This window comes from Natrix helvetica (assembly GCF_964273705.1).
Source record: "Natrix helvetica genome assembly, chromosome: 1".
NCBI lineage: Eukaryota > Metazoa > Chordata > Lepidosauria > Squamata > Natricidae > Natrix > Natrix helvetica.
In genome coordinates, this window is record NC_138548.1 from 47,480,847 (window position 1) to 47,497,840 (window position 16,994).

The 16,994-nt window shown below is 38.9% G+C and overlaps 1 protein-coding gene across 3 annotated transcripts in view; it reads left to right on the top strand.

Annotated features, from left to right (window-relative positions):
* Window positions 1-16,994, top strand: part of TTC7B (tetratricopeptide repeat domain 7B) — a 119,187-nt gene that overhangs the window by 13,565 nt on the left and 88,628 nt on the right. For all 3 annotated transcript variants that reach the window (XM_081937210.1, XM_081937211.1, XM_081937212.1), the window contains exons 2-5: window positions 4,244-4,398; window positions 8,292-8,460; window positions 12,769-12,899; window positions 14,861-14,982. In XM_081937210.1, coding sequence (XP_081793336.1) covers window positions 4,244-4,398; window positions 8,292-8,460; window positions 12,769-12,899; window positions 14,861-14,982 — 577 coding nt within the window. The remainder of the gene's footprint in view (window positions 1-4,243; window positions 4,399-8,291; window positions 8,461-12,768; window positions 12,900-14,860; window positions 14,983-16,994) is intronic.

Below are 16,994 nucleotides of genomic sequence, written 5' to 3' on the forward strand. Positions count from 1 at the left end.
TTCTCGGAATCTGCTTAAGAATGGTGATTTCTTCATCTTTATATTTTAGTGGTCCCTCCCTTTGGGCCCCAAGCACCTCATCCCTTGTGTCCTGAGAAATTTAACATGTACCTCCCTTGGAACATTATGACTTCTAGCATATGCTGAATTAATCCTATAAACCAGGTCCATATCCCACTACAACTGTTCTTTGTCTCTCTTAATATATTCTGCTAAAATTGTACTCATAATATCCTTAAGATCTTCGTTTTCTGTCTCTGGTAGTTTCTGGAATCAGAGAAAAAAGGACATTCTTTCAAATTCTATTTTTGCCATGAAGTTTTCCAATTCTACATTTCCCTTCCGGACTGCTTTAACCTCCTCCCCTAGCCCAGCCGCCCCCTCCTCCAAAACCATAATTCTCTGTTTGTTTTCTGAAATATGATGTTGAACACTTCTGAGTTCATCTTTAAGATCTGTCACCTCTTTTTTCAACTCATTTTGACCCCTCATTATTTCTTGAAACATTTAGCTCTTTCAGGCTCTCTCCAGACACTTCTTGCTGTAACAATGAGGTAATTTTCATTTGCTGCATGCTTGGACTTGAGGTGGCAGACGGGGGAGCTGAAAATGACTTGCCCATTGGTGTTTTCTTAGGCCCCATTTGTCTAAGTTCAGAGATGTATATAAGTATTTTACAAAGAAAATGGCATCAGCGGATTGCGCAGCTGTGCTGGTCCAAGGAAGCAGGCAAATCCAAAAGCGAAGAGTTAATTCTCCTCCACCGTTCCAAGACACCGAGGCACAGCAGAAAGGGGAAAGTCAAATAATCAAAGTCCAGGTAGACCACATAACAGGAGAGGTCCCAATCTCCCTCAGAGATGGTAATAAAACAATACCAGAGGTTTGTTTTTTTTCGAAGGTAGTTTCAAAAGGCAGACTTCATTTGTAAGTGCAAAAACAAAGACGGAAGGGAGCCATCTTAGCTCCTCCTTTCACAGGGGGAAGAACGGAGGTTTCCATAAGGTTTTTTTAAAAAAGACAGCTCAGCAATCATCTCTTGCAATTGTGATAGCGATCTTTCTCACATAGTTAGTTCAAGTGACGAGTCAGCCTTTGTTCTCTCTCCATTCCAGTATAGAGAGAGATAGTTCAAATGCCACTTAATCCAAGGGGGGGGGGTTTAAAGAGAAGAAACACCCCCCTCTAATCTTCAGTTTCAAATAAGTTGAACAGGAATTTACAGTAGTCTGCTGCTTATCCTTTAATGACGATTAAGGAGATCAGAGTGGCTCCCCCACCACCAGCATTCAGCTGCTCTTCCTTGGATAACCTCCTTCCTCCCGGAGCCCATTTGGCGAAAGGGCAGACAGCCCGAAGCTGTCCCAAGCCCCCCCTCCGCTCCCCGGCTCCTAGGCAAGGCTGAAAACACCCCCGCTGGCTGCCGCTGAATCCGGGGGGTTTCAACGAGCCGCCCTTCAGCAGGGGACCCAAGGCTCCCTGTGCTCCTTACGGAGCCAACCGAGGAGACAACACGTCCGTCGCCAGCAGGAACAGGAAGTGATCTCTGGACTGTATAGTTCTTTTCTGAAGTTGTTTTGCAAAGGAGAAGCAGCTGTTGGATTAATGTTACAGTCAGTTGCATTGTAGCACTTAGTTTGTGTTTCAAGAGTCCCTACATATCAGAATGATTTATTGTTAGGTCTGTCCTCACCTTCAATGCTAGCTCTCCAAATCACTCCTCGAGCCAAATGTCCCAGTTGCTGAGTGTAATTATCTTAATTCCAGCTTCAACAAAGTGATTATTCAGAATATTAATATTCCCTATGTGTCAAAGAATGAGAAAGATAGGGCCGAGAAATTCATTGAATACTACTTGCACTTTCATTTGAGTAACATGAGCAACCATACATGTTACTTGACCAATTGTACAGGAGACCATCTCAAGGTTATGATGCAAATTGGTAACAAGAGATGGATTTAAGGTCTTGTTTACCCATACATCAGACAAGAGGTTCTTGAATGTGGCTGTCCCAGATTCTTGGCAAGCCAGCAAAAGCATAAATCTTCTGTTGCATTTTTCATTAGGCAAATAAGTAGACAATTGTGGCTCAAGGCATCAAAACAGTATTACAGATAGCTTCATTTATTTGTGTGCTGTGTAATAGATGTACCAAGCACTTTCACATTAAATAATGTAGGAAACATTTTTATCATGAAAGCAACATCTCCCCCCTATTTACTGCTTATTAAATTATGCTTACTTTACTAAGGTTGCTAATACTATTAATTATTTCATTCATCCATACACATCTATACTCAAATATATATGAAGAACAGAGAAATTAAAAGATTTTACTATAAGATTGCAAACTACAGTAATGGGAACAATAAAAATGAGAAAGATCGGGGTTAGACTAGAAGACCTCCAATGTCCCTTCCAATTCGGTTATTCTGTTACTACTATCAGATTTAGGAATCAAAATATGTGTGTGGTATTTATGCATATATTAAAAAGATAATATGTTATTCTGTGTATATTATGGAAACTGCTAATACCTAATTTTGATATATTATGATGAAAAAGTATTCTGGTAATGGGGCAAATACAAAGACAATACATAGACAAAAAGCAGTACTGGCATCCTAGTGCTAGGCTATGGAATGCTGTAACTATGTTTATTGACTAAGTCGCAATGCTAGGCCATAAACTAGAATGGCTAAATATAGGTAGTACTCGCTAAGTACAGGTAGTACTTGCTTAACATCATTGTTCACTGACAGTTCTAAATTACAGCAGTGCTGAATGAAGGGACTCACAGTCCTCAATTGTTAAGTTATCACAGCAGCCCCATGGTTATGTGAACAATGTAGGATCCGCCTACATTTATGACCACCTTTTGGCTGGCTGGCTGCCTACCTGTCTGCTGCTGCCAGCTGTTGCTGCCGCCTGGTCCTGCCTGCCACACCATATACCACTACAATACCAGATGGAGTCTTCTTTCACTCTGCCTTCTTTCACACTGGTGCAGCAAGGGCATTCTCTCACACTGGCCAGGCTCTCAGGTTGCACACTGGACAGATCCTCTGTGTGCCAGCCGGGGCCTTCTTTGAAAAAGAAGGCCCTGCTGCAAGACTCCATCTTTTGTGCTGGTGCTCCAGGGCCTTTTTTCCATGTACCAGTTGAGTTATTCTTCCTTGAAAGAAGGAAGCCAGCACATGGCTTAGAAACCCTGGCTGGTGTGAGAGAAGGCTCTGGCCGCAACAGCGCCGAAGAAGGAGAGTGCAGTAGTGATGTGTAGAGCAGCTAGCATGGCATAGGACTTTGTGGCAGGGACAGCTGGCTTCAGGGGGGCAGTCAAAAGGGCAGTGATAGGTTTGAACCCTAAAGTTGGCCGAACTGTGGCCATTTTGTTTTGGTAGTTTTCATTTGGGAGGTTTCTCTTCTCACAGCTTCAATGCTGACACAACCTGGAGCGAAGGTGCCAGAGAGCGGGCTGTAGAGATAGCTGGGGTGTTGTAGCCTAAATAAAATCCTTTCTCCTGGGAATCAAGGATGTTGGTACAGGTGTTCAAAAGGTAGAGACTGAGGTCACTTAGCAACTGGACTTTATGCTGATTGGACCATATGTCCCAATAAAATGTTCTTTGAGGAATTTGCCTGCTTCGGAGTTCTTATTGAATGGGATGTATTACTTGGAACCTTGACCATGGGAGGGAGATAGATGAGTGGAGGGAATTAAAGTAGAAGCAATACCTTGTCTTTGTCCAAGAATGGCTTGGATCCAAGAGGGGGAGTCTCCTCACCTAATGATCACATGGGAGTCAGCAATTGCATTGTTGGAACTGCTGTTGCTAAGCAGTGTAGTCATGTGATGTTTCACTTAACCTCGTCGGTTAGTAAAGGAGTTTCCAGTCCCACTTAGCATTATTAAGTGAAGACTGCCTGTAAAACCATATTATACAGTTAGTACCACATGTGAACATCCGAACATAAATGTTCTTAGACCATAAGTGTCACACACACACACACACACACACACACACACACACACACAGAGCCTTTTAGGCTCTATTAGAAAGTGACATTTATTTCATGTTAAGATGAGTGTCCACTCCAGAAGTTGTGCTGTGAAGTGCTTAAAAGTTATTCATCTTAGTACATTTTTATGATTAATGGTTTTGTGTTATCTCATAGCAATACGTAGTATTAATAGAACATAACAGCTATTTAACTATATAATAATTTTGTCTCTCCCTATAGATGATATGGCAGAACTCCTCCTCGGAGAATCCAAATTAGAACTTTTTTTGAAAGCGAACCCTCTAAATCAGGGGGCAAGTCCCTGTGGACCCCGACCAAAATTAATTGAAGTCAGGAAGCATCTCACCGCAGCACTTGATCGTGGAAATTTAAAGGTATTTGTACTTCCATAGTAATTGTTGAGAGTTTGATGTTTGAGCAATATAAGAATAAATAATGTTGCTTTTAAAATATTTAGATAAATCATTTATATAATTGCAATATACCGTATATACTTGAGTATAAGCCGAATTTTTCAGCCCACTTTTTGGGCTGAAAAATCCACTTCGGCTTATACTCCAGTGAACAAAAAAAAAAAGAACACCGAGGCTTCGGTGCTTCCGGGATCGCTCCCACCCCCTCCGCCACCTTCCTACTGGCTCCCACGGCCTCATGGCTCCTCAAAAGCATGGCGAAGAAGGAGGGGGCAGGGGTAACACACCCTTCCCTCCACGCTGCTGGCGCCCTTGCTTTATTTGAGTGCATCGCTGCTGCTTTCCTTTCTCGTCCCCACTTATGCCATTCTGAGTCCTCGCTTTTCTTGCCCTGTGCGCGTTTTGTATTTTACGCCCACCGCTGCAACGCCACCGCATCATTCCTGCTCCGCCTGGAGCGCCCCGGGAAGCCGGCGGCGCTGCGCTCCGTCTGCCTGCCGCTGCAATGCCACCGCGTCCTCCCGCTCCGCCTGGAGCGCCCCGGGAAGCCGGCGGCGCTGCGCTCCGTCTGCCCGCCGCTGCAACGCCACCGCGTCCCCCCCTCCGCCTGGAGCGCCCCGGGAAGCCGGCGGCGCTGCGCTCCGTCTGCCCGCCGCTGCAACGCCACCGCGTCCTCCCGCTCCGCCTGGACCTTTTCCCTCTCCATGCTGGCCTCCTGCCTTCCTCCCGAGGAGGAGCTCGAAGGGCAGCGGGAAAAGGCTCGACTGAAGGGAAGCAGGTGCCGCGGGGGTGGGAGGCGCACCGGGGGCTTTGGGAAGGCGCCGGCTTCCCGGGGCGCTCCAGGCGGAGCGGGAGGACGCGGTGGCGTTGCAGCGGCAGGCAGAAGGAGCGCAGAGGACGCGGTGGCGTTGCAGTGGCGGGCGTAAAATACAAAACGCGCACAGGGCAAGGAAAGCGAGGACTCAGAATGGCATAAGTGGGGACGAGAAAGGAAAGCAGCAGCGATGCACTCAAATAAAGCAAGAGCGCCAGCAGCGTGGAGGGAAGGCTGGGGGACACAATTGCCCGGTCTTATCGGTGCTCCCGGGGAAGAAGGAAAGATGGGGCAGGTGAAGAGGGATCTACCATGCCATGGCTTCCCAACAGCGCCCTTCAATACCTCCCGTCTACCTGCTAGCGGCCGTTATCCACGCCACTTTCCCGGCCCGAATTGGGCCGGGCGGCGGCCAATCCAAAAGCAAGCTCCTAGGCAAAGCGTTCTGGGAAATGTAGTCTCCCTCTCGTTATCCCTCAACACGCCGCCTTTCTCCCTTCAAGAGAGAAGAGCTTTTTATTTGATGATCTGCATTACGAGAGGATGCATGAATAGCACCCCCCCCTCCACAGTGGGCAGCGACCCGGCGGCTTGTATCGGATTCGCACAGCCAGCACTGCCGTGAGAGAGAGTGAGTGAGCCTCTTTTCCACATGCCTCAATTAAAGCAATTTTATTGTTATCTACCTGTATTTTTATTTTTGAAATTTCCTGTGAGCTGCTGCATTTCCCAGCCTCGGCTTATAGTCGAGTCAATAACTTTTCCCAGTTTTTTGGGGTAAAATTAGGGGTCTCGGCTTATACTCGAGTCGGCTTATACTCAAGTATATACGGTAGATCTATTTTGTGTATCAAGAATTCCCAGTTTTTGTTCTTCCAGTTTTATAACACATTAAGTATATATCTCCATCTTCTGGGAGACCCTATAATTTGATTCTACTTAGCAGATAAATTGTCATTGGAGATAACAACCTAAAACATGTGGCTATGACAAGTGAGGGATAAAAGCTCAAGAAATAAAATCAAGGATAAAGCTATGAGAATGAAATGGTTTCATTTTTTAAAGGCTGTCATTTCCAAAGATACGTAAATTAAGTACCAGCAATGAATTCATAATGGTGTTTGAGTTTCTTCAGATATTATTTGGAACTGAAATAAATTAATCTGAAGCTCAGTTTTTGATGGGACTTAATTAATTTCACTTAACAAAAATTAAGCTCCAAGTCTCATCTTTTTGATAGCATTTAGACTTATATACTGCCCCATAGTTCTTTACAGCACTCTCTGGTGGTTTACAATGTCAGCACATTTCCCCCAACAATCTGGGCCCTAATTTTGAAAGGATGGAAGACTGAGTCAACCTTGAGCCCCATCAGGGTTGAACTCCAGGTTGTGGACAGCTTTCGCCTATAATACTACATTCTAAGCATTGCATCACATGATAAGATTATGGTGTGGTATGGTATTTATTTTCTTTATACACTATCCAGGGTTAGGTGGTTGAGCAGTATATGAATGGTTTAATAAATAAAAAAGTCATTTCCTTCATGCCCCATTACTTATCTTTATTAGACTGCATACTAGTCTTGCTAATGTACATTTTAAGTCCATGAAAAATAATGTTAATTTAATTCCCTACATTAACGGATATTTGATTGTGACTTTGTTGAAAGATTCACATTGGTCCAGTTTTTTACATATATTCTTATTTCAAAATACAAAAGCAAAATGCAATTTTTATGTTCCCAAGATGTTTCTTCTCTTCTTTTTAGTTGCAAGGCATCTATTTTTAAAACTATGAAGTTATATGTTAGTTGTATTTAAGTGCTACTTTAAAAAATGTTTTAGAAATTACGATCTTAAATTATACTGGTCACTTTTCTTTCTCATAGGCCAGCGATGGTGAACCTTTTTTGGCTCGTGTGCCATAAGTGGGGGCGCTTGCGTGCCACATCCATAATGCAATGCGTGACCCCTCAGTGTGCATGCGTTCATGACAGGTGCTCCCCTCCCCATTTTTTGCATGCTTTTGTCACCTTCCCCAGGCTCCAGAGGCTTTATAGGAGCCTGGGGAGGGCGAAAACAGTCTCCCCCCTCTGGAGGCCCTCCATAGTCTTCAGGGACCTTCAGGAGACTTCCCTGAAGGCTCTGGAGGACTAAAAACGAAGTCACTAAAAGTGACTTCCAGTTTGCTTGTAGGGCCGTTTTTAGTCCTCCGGAGCCTTCGGGACCTTCTTCCGATTTGCTTGTAGGGTCATTTTTAGTCCTCCGGAGCCTTCAGGGAAGCCTCCTGAAGGTCCCTGAAGGCTCCAGAGGACTAAAAATGACCCTGTGAGCAAACCGGAGACTTCCAGTTTGCTCATAGGTCGTATTTAGTCCTCCGGAGCCTTCAAGGATCTTCAGGAGGCTTCCCTGAAGGCTCTGGAGGCCTTAAACTGACCCTACGAGCAAACTGGAAGTCTATTCCCGAACTTCTGGTTTGCACATAGGGCCAGTATTTTGCGCTCTGGAGGCTTCAGGGAAGCTCCTGAAGCCTCCGGAGGGCTTCGGGGGGGACGGATGGGGGAGGCTGTTTCCGCCCTCCCCAGGCTCCTATAAAGCCTCTGGAGCCTGTGGAGGGCGAAAAATGGCTTTTAAAAAGGCTGAAGTTAGCCTGATAAATGGCTCCGCATGCCACCCCGCCATCCTGGTCATAGGCTTTTTATAGAAATAAAACTGATAATGGGAGTGCAGTTTAGACCATCTTTAGTCTTAAGAGATATAAATATAATATAAATCAATTTAAGGAGTAAAGAATGTTAGATTAGTATATCAGGGTTTTAGAAACTGTTTTCTAGAACCCTAGGTTGCCATGAGAACTAGATGGAGTTTTGAATACGATCAATTTTCTAACACTAGAATTTTGCCTGTCGATTAGGAGTTCTAGGGATTTTTCTTTTTAACGAATAAGTTCTTTGGCCTAAAATACCTACTTTAAAAATCCCATGTATGATACTGCCTTGTATCTGATACCTGCTGCTTGTCCTCTTCTTTTTTTCTAGCCAGAGTTCTTACAAGAAGCCCATTTAGTTATGGCCAAATTAAATTATATGGAAGGTGATTACAAAGAAGCTCTTAATACATACGCTAAAGTGGGAATTGATGACTTGCAGCTTGATGCTGTACCTCCTTATCGCTTAAGAATGATTGCTGAAGCATATTCAACCAAAGGTAAGGTGGCTTTCAGTGTAATTGTGAGTTGCTCTCCCCCTTTATTTTTTTTAAATTTCTCACTTTACTGAAACTTGATAGCAAGTGTGTTGTTAATTCTGTGACATAGAGCAAAAGGCATGCAGAAAAGAAAGGAATGCATTATTAGTAAAGATACGGTTAGCAAATTTGGTTTAAAAATGCACAGTCAAGAACATTTTTTTAAAATTTGACCTATATGGTCCATACTTATTCAAAATACATCTACAATTGTTTCTATGCAGAGGGCTTGTTATTGTGAAAAGTATCATGTTAGAGTTACATATTATGATGAAATAATTCCTGTCACATAAACTATACAGTTTGCCTTCTTCACATTATGTGCTTGGCCTTTTCCCTCAAAGTGGGAACTGTTGTAATGACAGGAAGTTTGTAATTGTCTCCAAAGTCTTGCAGAATTCTGATGTCTCACACGTGTGAATGGATTTTTTAAAATAATTCCTCTTGTGCTGCAGCCAAGTTAGAAGTTTCCATATTACCTAACACATATTGATGTGGAAACTGCGGTCCGAAGTTGTTTTCATAGTGTTTAGAATCTTCAAATGGAAGTACTTTTTTGAATAAGTTTTTATTTTAAAAAGTTTTAATGATGTCCTGAAGCTTTCCTACAAATAAGTATTTGAATGCTGTGGAAATCTTGGAAGAAGACAAGTCTTGGAAGAAGACACTGACGAACATGGAGTTACTTAAAAAAAACTTCCCTGAATGAGCCTGACTCAAAGGAGATTGTAGAATAGTGATTAGTTTTTAGTTACATGTTATTTATATTTCAGTTAGCTCTTGAAATAAAGATGCATGCATTGGTCACAGAAGTAGAACTGATCAAATTTTCATAGCCATATCCCAGGAAAAATATTCAAAGAGAAGATACTCTTCTATACTTAATATATTTCTTTAGGGATTTTCAAAAAATTAGATAATGATGTTTGGAAATAGTGCAATACTGCTTTTTCCAAATATTAGTTTATGCTTTCTTATGGATGTATTTTATTAATATGAACAATATTTACAAGCTAAACAAGGTCAAATACTAGGTTTAGTTAGTTTTGTTTATAAAATGTGCAATGCTTGTGTAGTTTCTATAGGTGGCAGCGTTGATTAAGGATCAAGTCTATTCTTTGTACTTTATGTGCAATATTCTGAAAAGGCAGCCCTTTATACTCATTAGAAGAGGGCCATGAAAATAGTTACAGACCCCTCACAGACCCCTAGACACAAGAACAGTTTTTCCCCGAACACCATCACTCTGCTAAACAAATAATTCCTTCACCACTGTCAAACTATTCACAAAGGCTGCATTACTATTACTATCACCCATCTCCTCCCACTTATGACTGCATACTGTAACTTTCTTGCTTGTATCCTAACGATTTATATTGATATTGATTTTTCCGGATTGCTTATTTGTACTCTATGACTATCATTTAGGTGTTGTACTTTATGATTCTTGACAAATGTATCTTGTCTTTTTACGTACACTGAGAGCATATGCATCAAAGACAAATTTCTTGTGTGTACAATCACCCTTGGCCAATAAAGAATTCTATTCTATTCTAGAATATAGAATACACTTGGAAGTTTTACTGACAAATGGCATAGATGATTCTAGAAGAATAACTGTATGGCAGATGTTACATTGTTTTTTCTACAATATATAGAAGTTGTAAACTTCCAGAAAATATGTTTGCTGCAGAAAAACATGCATTATGGTTATGCATATTGTGGTGGTGACAGTTTAAGTAGACAGGTGGAAATAAAATTATTTCTCTTTTCAAAAAATATACCTCTGATTTTAAATTTGTAAGACATTTTTTTCTTGGAATAATTATTCAGGTTAGATAAAGACTGGATGGATCCATTCTTCCAGCCAAATTTAGAAAAAAATTCTAAATCTTTCAGGATTTTATAAAGTAATTGGGACCCATTCTTCTAATATAATTAGGATTTAGACTAATGGATGTGGTGAATGTAGAACTAGTGAATGAGAATCAATGAATGTGGTGGGGGATCCATGACAAGAGGAAGATGTGATGGAAGTGCTTTTCTCAACATCTTTTTGTTTATTCAGAGGTTTTTGCTGTAGCTGTGTTTGTGTTGGTTTAGAATAGTGGTAGTCAACCTTTTTATACCGACCGCCCACTTTTGTATCTCTGTTAGTAGTAAAATTTTCTAACCGCCCACCGGTTCCACAGTAATGGTGATTTATAAAGTAGGGAAGTAACTTTACTTTATAAAATTTATAAAGCAGAGTTACAGCAAACCCCTACCGCCCACCATGAAAGCTGGAACGCCCACTAGTGGGCAGTAGGGACCAGGGCGACTACCACTGGTTTAGAAGCTGCCTGTGCTTCCTCTAGAGACCTATGCAAAAAACGTTGATATCTGTTGCACCATTCCACATGTCAGGAGCAATATGGTTCTGTGGTTTGCTTTTACAATGGTACTCTGATTTTTTTTTAAGGAGTTTGTTAGCAGTTTAGCAACTTTATTAGCTACTGCTAATTAGATTGTATTTTAGTGTATTTTCTTACTGGTACTAATAACTGGAATAACCTCCAAGTCACTCTGCTTGAGCTTTTTTTCTCCATTGCTCTTCCAAATTTAAGATGCCACCAGCGTCTTGTTGCATAGCATTTTATAATTTAAATACACTGACAATAATTCTTTTCAGTTATTTCTCTCATTTCATTTAAAAGTGTTGCTGCTGTGATATTTTTTAAAAAAACTTATTTTCTATCAAACATTTATTTATATACCCGTGTACTTCCTAAAACATCTTAACTCTAAAAAAATGTTTATTTGTTTAATTATATAAAATACAAACAAAAAATAAAAACAGGAAATTGAGGGAAGGTAAAAGAGCTCAGAAAAAAAGATGTGACATACAGGGGGGGGGGGGGAGGGGAGAAAAGGAAGAAAAAAAGAAAGAAATATTCCTAAAATATCTTATACCATTCTTGGTAGCATCTTAATGAGTTGTTGGAATCCAGCTGGCCCTCTTAAATTCCTCAGAACAAATATGCCCCTGCATCTGTTTAAATAATTTGTTATATATGTGGGTGTTTGATTCTTAACCTATTTATGAGAATTGATAACATAAAATAGCCCCTAATTAACTTTAGCATTTGATTCATCTTTTATCCATTTTAATTACTGTTGTTGAGTCACTAAGTCATGCCCAATTCTTTGCGACTCCATTGGGCCACAGCATGCCAGCCCCCCCATCTTCCATTGTCTACTGGAGTCTGCCCAAACTCATGGCCACTGTGTCAATGACACTATCTAACCATCTCATCCTATACCATCCCATTCTATAGCCTTTAATCTTTTCAAACATCAGGGTCTTTTCCACTGAATCCTCTCTTCTCATTTGGTAGCCAAAGTATTGGAGCTTCAGCTTCAGTATCTGTTTTTCCAAAGTACAAACAGGAGTGATTTCCTTTAGGATTGATTGATTTGATCTCCTTGCAATCCAAGGGACTCTCAAGAGTCTTCTTCACAGCACAATTTGAAAGGATAAATTCTTCCATGCTCAACCTTCCTTATGGTCCAACTCTCACAGCCCTACATTACTAACTTTTATCTTTTTAGAACGGTCCATGTGGTTTCCTTGGCAAGGTAGTAGAAGGGGTTGTCATTTCCTTCTCTGCCTTAGGTGGCCCTGCACATCTTGGCTCATAGTTTCTTTGAGCTACCAAAGTCATTTTGTCATAACAAGGCAATGATCCATGAAAGGAAACCTTTTTAGTATGGGATCCACAATAGTTTATTAAGTTAAACTTATTTGAAATAAATAAAAAAGAGGAAACAAAAATCCTTTGAAATAACTGAAGGAGGTGATATGAATACTTTCTTATTCTTCTTAAAAAGTATCCCAAATATTTTAAGTGGTTGTAGGAATGTTTTGCAAACCTGTTAGCATAAGATGATTAAAATTACATATAAAATCCTGATTGTGTTGCCAATTCTGGACTTCTTTCATTGTTTTGTTTTCTTTCTTTTAATCTCCTTTGAAGGCAATAAATATTGTGTGATACAATTTATCATAGACCTATTTAATTATATTTTTAGGTGTGATCTGTGTATTCATGAATCTCACTACATATTTTCTCACCATATTGACAACTATGGCTTCTCAGTTACATACAACAGAATTTTCAGATGTACTAATGCACATTTAGCTGTTGTACTGTTTTCAGTATTTAATAAATGAAAAGAGATTGATTTAGTTTCAAGTTATTTTCTTAAATTAAATTGTCTTTCCTTTAGGTCTTTGTCTAGAAAAATTACCAATATCCTCTTCAACAAGCAACCTCCATGCAGACCGTGAACAGGAAATTATAATGTGCTATGAGAAGGCTGGGGATATAGCCCTTCTGTATCTCCAGGAAATAGAAAGGGTAAGATGGGATAGGTAATCTCAACAAAATAACTAATTTTTATTTTTTATTTTACTTTTTCTCTTTCCTGGGATTACTCCCATCTACTATATATGGCTTTTAAAAAAATCTAAGATTCAACAATTTATTATTTGGTTTAAATAATCCTTTCTTCACCTCTATATAGATTTTTTAAACTAATCCCAGCTAAAAAACAGAAGCATTACTTTTTAAAATCTATTCTAATTTTTTACATGCCATAATAAGATACCCGTTATTTCTTCGAACTGAATAGCCCCCATGAATTGCTGATTTCAGGCATTCTAGATGAAAATAGTCCACCACTTTCTATTTGAGAATTGTATGACTCTTTATCCATGTCTTAAGAAAATAACTTTTCTGCACAAAATGCAGAAAAACATCTCTAAATAGAATTCACATGATAAAAAGAGTTTTCCCTATGATATTCTCAAGTTTTCTTTGGTAATGTGTTAAAACTTTGTTCGTAATGAAAGCTGGCATTCCACTTATTGGTTGTATAATTTTTAAACAATGACATAAAGTTGGCTGTTCTTTATATTCCTACTTTATTTTCTCAAGCTATAAAATGAACTCATAGAAATATATTATACTAACTTTTTACTGAAAATTCAGAATGCTGCTACAAGAAGCATTGGATCAATTTTTTCCTCAGCTTTTGCCATAGCAGTTGCAACTTAAATATTAATAGCACTTAGACTTATATACCGCTTCTTAGTGCTTTACAGCCCTCTAAGCTGTTTATAGAGTTCAGCCTATTGCCCCCAACAATCTGGGTCATCATTTTGCCCACTTCGGAAGGATGGAAGACTGAGTCAGCCTTGAGCCTGATGAGATTCGAACTTACCAATTATTTGGAACTTGCTAAATATGCACATTTAATGGTGGGGGGATTGTTATTTCCATTCATAATATTTGTCTATATCCAAATAAGGCAACTTTTTTTTTACAAACTAATGAAATACAATAATAAATTATAATAAAATAATAGATTATAATAAAACATATAACATCACGAGCGATATAAACAAAACCAACAAAACCAGCCAGATTTTCTTAGCATTTCTAATCATAGTTTTCCATTCTAATGTGTTTATTAAAGTTTGAGTTTCATTTCAGGAAAACTTTACAATTTTCATGACGGAGCTAAAAATTAATACATTTTGGCCACTTCTTACCTATCCTCCTTTAAAGGCTATTTGATATTTAAATGATTCTAGGTGAAAAGCAATAGTGGACAATAGTTAAAGAGTTTGAAGTTTATTTATTTACCGCATTTGTATATCATATCTCTCTGCAAAAACACAGCAATTATTTGTAAAACTGAACACGGATAATTGAAGAGACAGAGCCTCTTTATCCAAAAAACCCTGTTTATGTTGGGGTGATCAAGGTTTGTTAGCATTTGTAGGATGAATTTTCATTTAAAAATTGGGATAAAATTGGCAGTGGTATGATTGTATAATTGAATGGATGCCAAAACACTCACCCAGTTTTTGATGGTTCGAGATGATTGAAAGGGTGAAATTGGTACAGTTGTCCTTGAAAGTTTTTAATATGGCATTTTTGTCCTTTATTTTAGCAAAACCAAAAATTAAGCTATAATCAAGATAAAAGTAAAATCATGCCTGAAAATCAAGAGTCAATTTTAGGTGCTACAAAATAGTTATTGGAGGTCTTCCACAGGCTACATATTGCCAACTACTGAGAAATATATTGATGCTCCATAAACAAACCAACATTATTGTAAACTGTATACCCATCTGTATTTCTTAATGTACAAGATGGGCATGAAGATCACTTGTGTCGCTGAAGAAAGCTTGCTTACATGACAGCCCTCCTATCCAGTGGGGTAATGTAGAGAATGTTCTGTCTCTGCCTCCTACTGGTGAAGGAAGAAATCATTTGGGGGAATTTATTAATTTATTTCTATGATTGCCTAGGTAATAATTGCCAATATGCAAAACAGAAGTCCTAAGCCTGGACCTGGAACACATGAACAAGAACTTGGATATTTTTTAGAAACTGGACTTCAGAGGGCCCATGTCTTATACTTCAAAAATGGGTAAGGTTTGATTGTATATTCTTCTGATATAATTTTAAAAGAATTAACCAGAATGATTTAGAAAAACCTTGGGTTTTGTTGTAAGTTGACACATTAATTAGTTGTGGTGCAATATTCTAAGCCAAAGAGAGAAAGATGTGTTTCAGATCTGATATTGGTGTTGTTCTTAGTTGCGAAGTCGTGTCTGACCCATCGCGACCCCATGGACACGTTCCTCCAGGCCTTCCTATCCTCCACCATCCTATGGAGTCCATTTAAGTTCATGCCTACTGCTTCAGTGACTCCACCCAGCCACCTCATTCTCTGTCATCCCCTTCTTCTTTTGCCCTCAATCTTTCCCAGCATTAGGCTCTTCTTCAGTGACTCCTTCCTTCTCAATAGGTGGCCAAAGTATTTGAGTTTCATCTTCCGGATGTCGGTGTACTTTTTAATCTATTAGTAGCTCCTTAAAGTCAGGGACACTTTAACCATTCCTTAATCTAAACAGGTATTCCTGAGCCTGTGTGGCTACTTAGGAAAGACCAAGAAAAGGTGCAACTATTAAGAGAAGTTGCTGACAGGTATAGTGAATGAACCTATCCCAAATTTAAACTACTGTTTCCATTTTAAATCAGAATGCTGCGTACCTTTGCAAAATGCATATGTTTTTGTAATTACTATCTTGCATTTAATAATTTATTATTCAATATATTTTCTGGGAATATATTATAAATTATATTTTAACTTTTCTCAACATTGTGTTGAAGCTTTAATAATAAAGAGTTCTAGACACATAGCACTGTTATTTTTAAGTTTTTCCAAACTTTTCATTTGGCACTTATTTTAACATTGTGTTTTATGTTAAATTTTCAATAGATCGATAATTTATTTGACCCCTGCCCCAGGCTGAGCCTGGTCATCTTTTATAGTTAATTGTTCATTTGATTTTATAGATTCCTTTATTAGTCTTTTAACAAAATGTCTTTAACTCTACTGTCATTATTTAATCAGATGAAAAAGAGAATAATAATATCACAGTGGTAAAGTGGGGTGGAAAGGAAGGAATGTGCTCATACAATGTTCTATGTTTTTAAAGGAAAGTATAAGTAGAATACTTTCTTGCATAGTAAACATAAATGATTGTAATTGTTTAACTCATCAAACTTAAATCCAGATTGCATACAATATTAGCTTATTTAAATGATAGTGTAATCTAGTACAAGATTAGGTTCGGTCAGTTAAACAGTTTGGTAAGGCTGTGGAGGAATCCAAAATTGAAGGAAAAAAAATGATTTAAGTGCACAGAGACATCATAAAAAAGGTCTCTCTTTGTCACAGTGAACAAGTGTTAATGCAGTAATATTAGAATTGTGTGTTAAGGTTAAATTTAACAAAGTTTAGCTTTGTTGTGGGCATAACATTTAATTTATATCTTTTTTGGCATCATGGCATCATTAGTGATGCCTGAAAAATTAAGGTAAGAGCTAACTTCATGAGAATGAAGTCACAGTCCTTGTTGACATTGCTTATACTTGGATCATGTCATGTATCTAAATATATCTGCAGACCGCTTCTCTATTTTCACTTGAATAAGCTTTTCTGGAAAATGAATAGGATGTTTAGTTTGGGTGTTTTATGAGAACTCTCTTCCTGCTATATCTCTGATTCTAATCTCTCAGACAATATACACTTTTTAGTCTGATCTGGTAAAACTGGAGTAGTACTCAAAATATAGTTCAAGTGTTTCAAGCAAGAATTGGATTGGATTGTTTGACCAAATGTAATAGATTACTCATGCTAAGGAATTATTAAATATTAGTTTTTCAGAAATCAAATGTTAATGTATACATATAGGGAAATAGAACTTGAGTTGAGGTTTCCCAAGAATAAATGGGGAAAATATTGAATATAATTTATATATGCTTATACTTTTAATCAGACGCTGAGTAAAAGGACAAATTGTAGTGATTTTTTAAAAAAATGCTAATATTGCAAGCTTGCATATATCTGTCCTGAACTAGATCCCTGCTGAG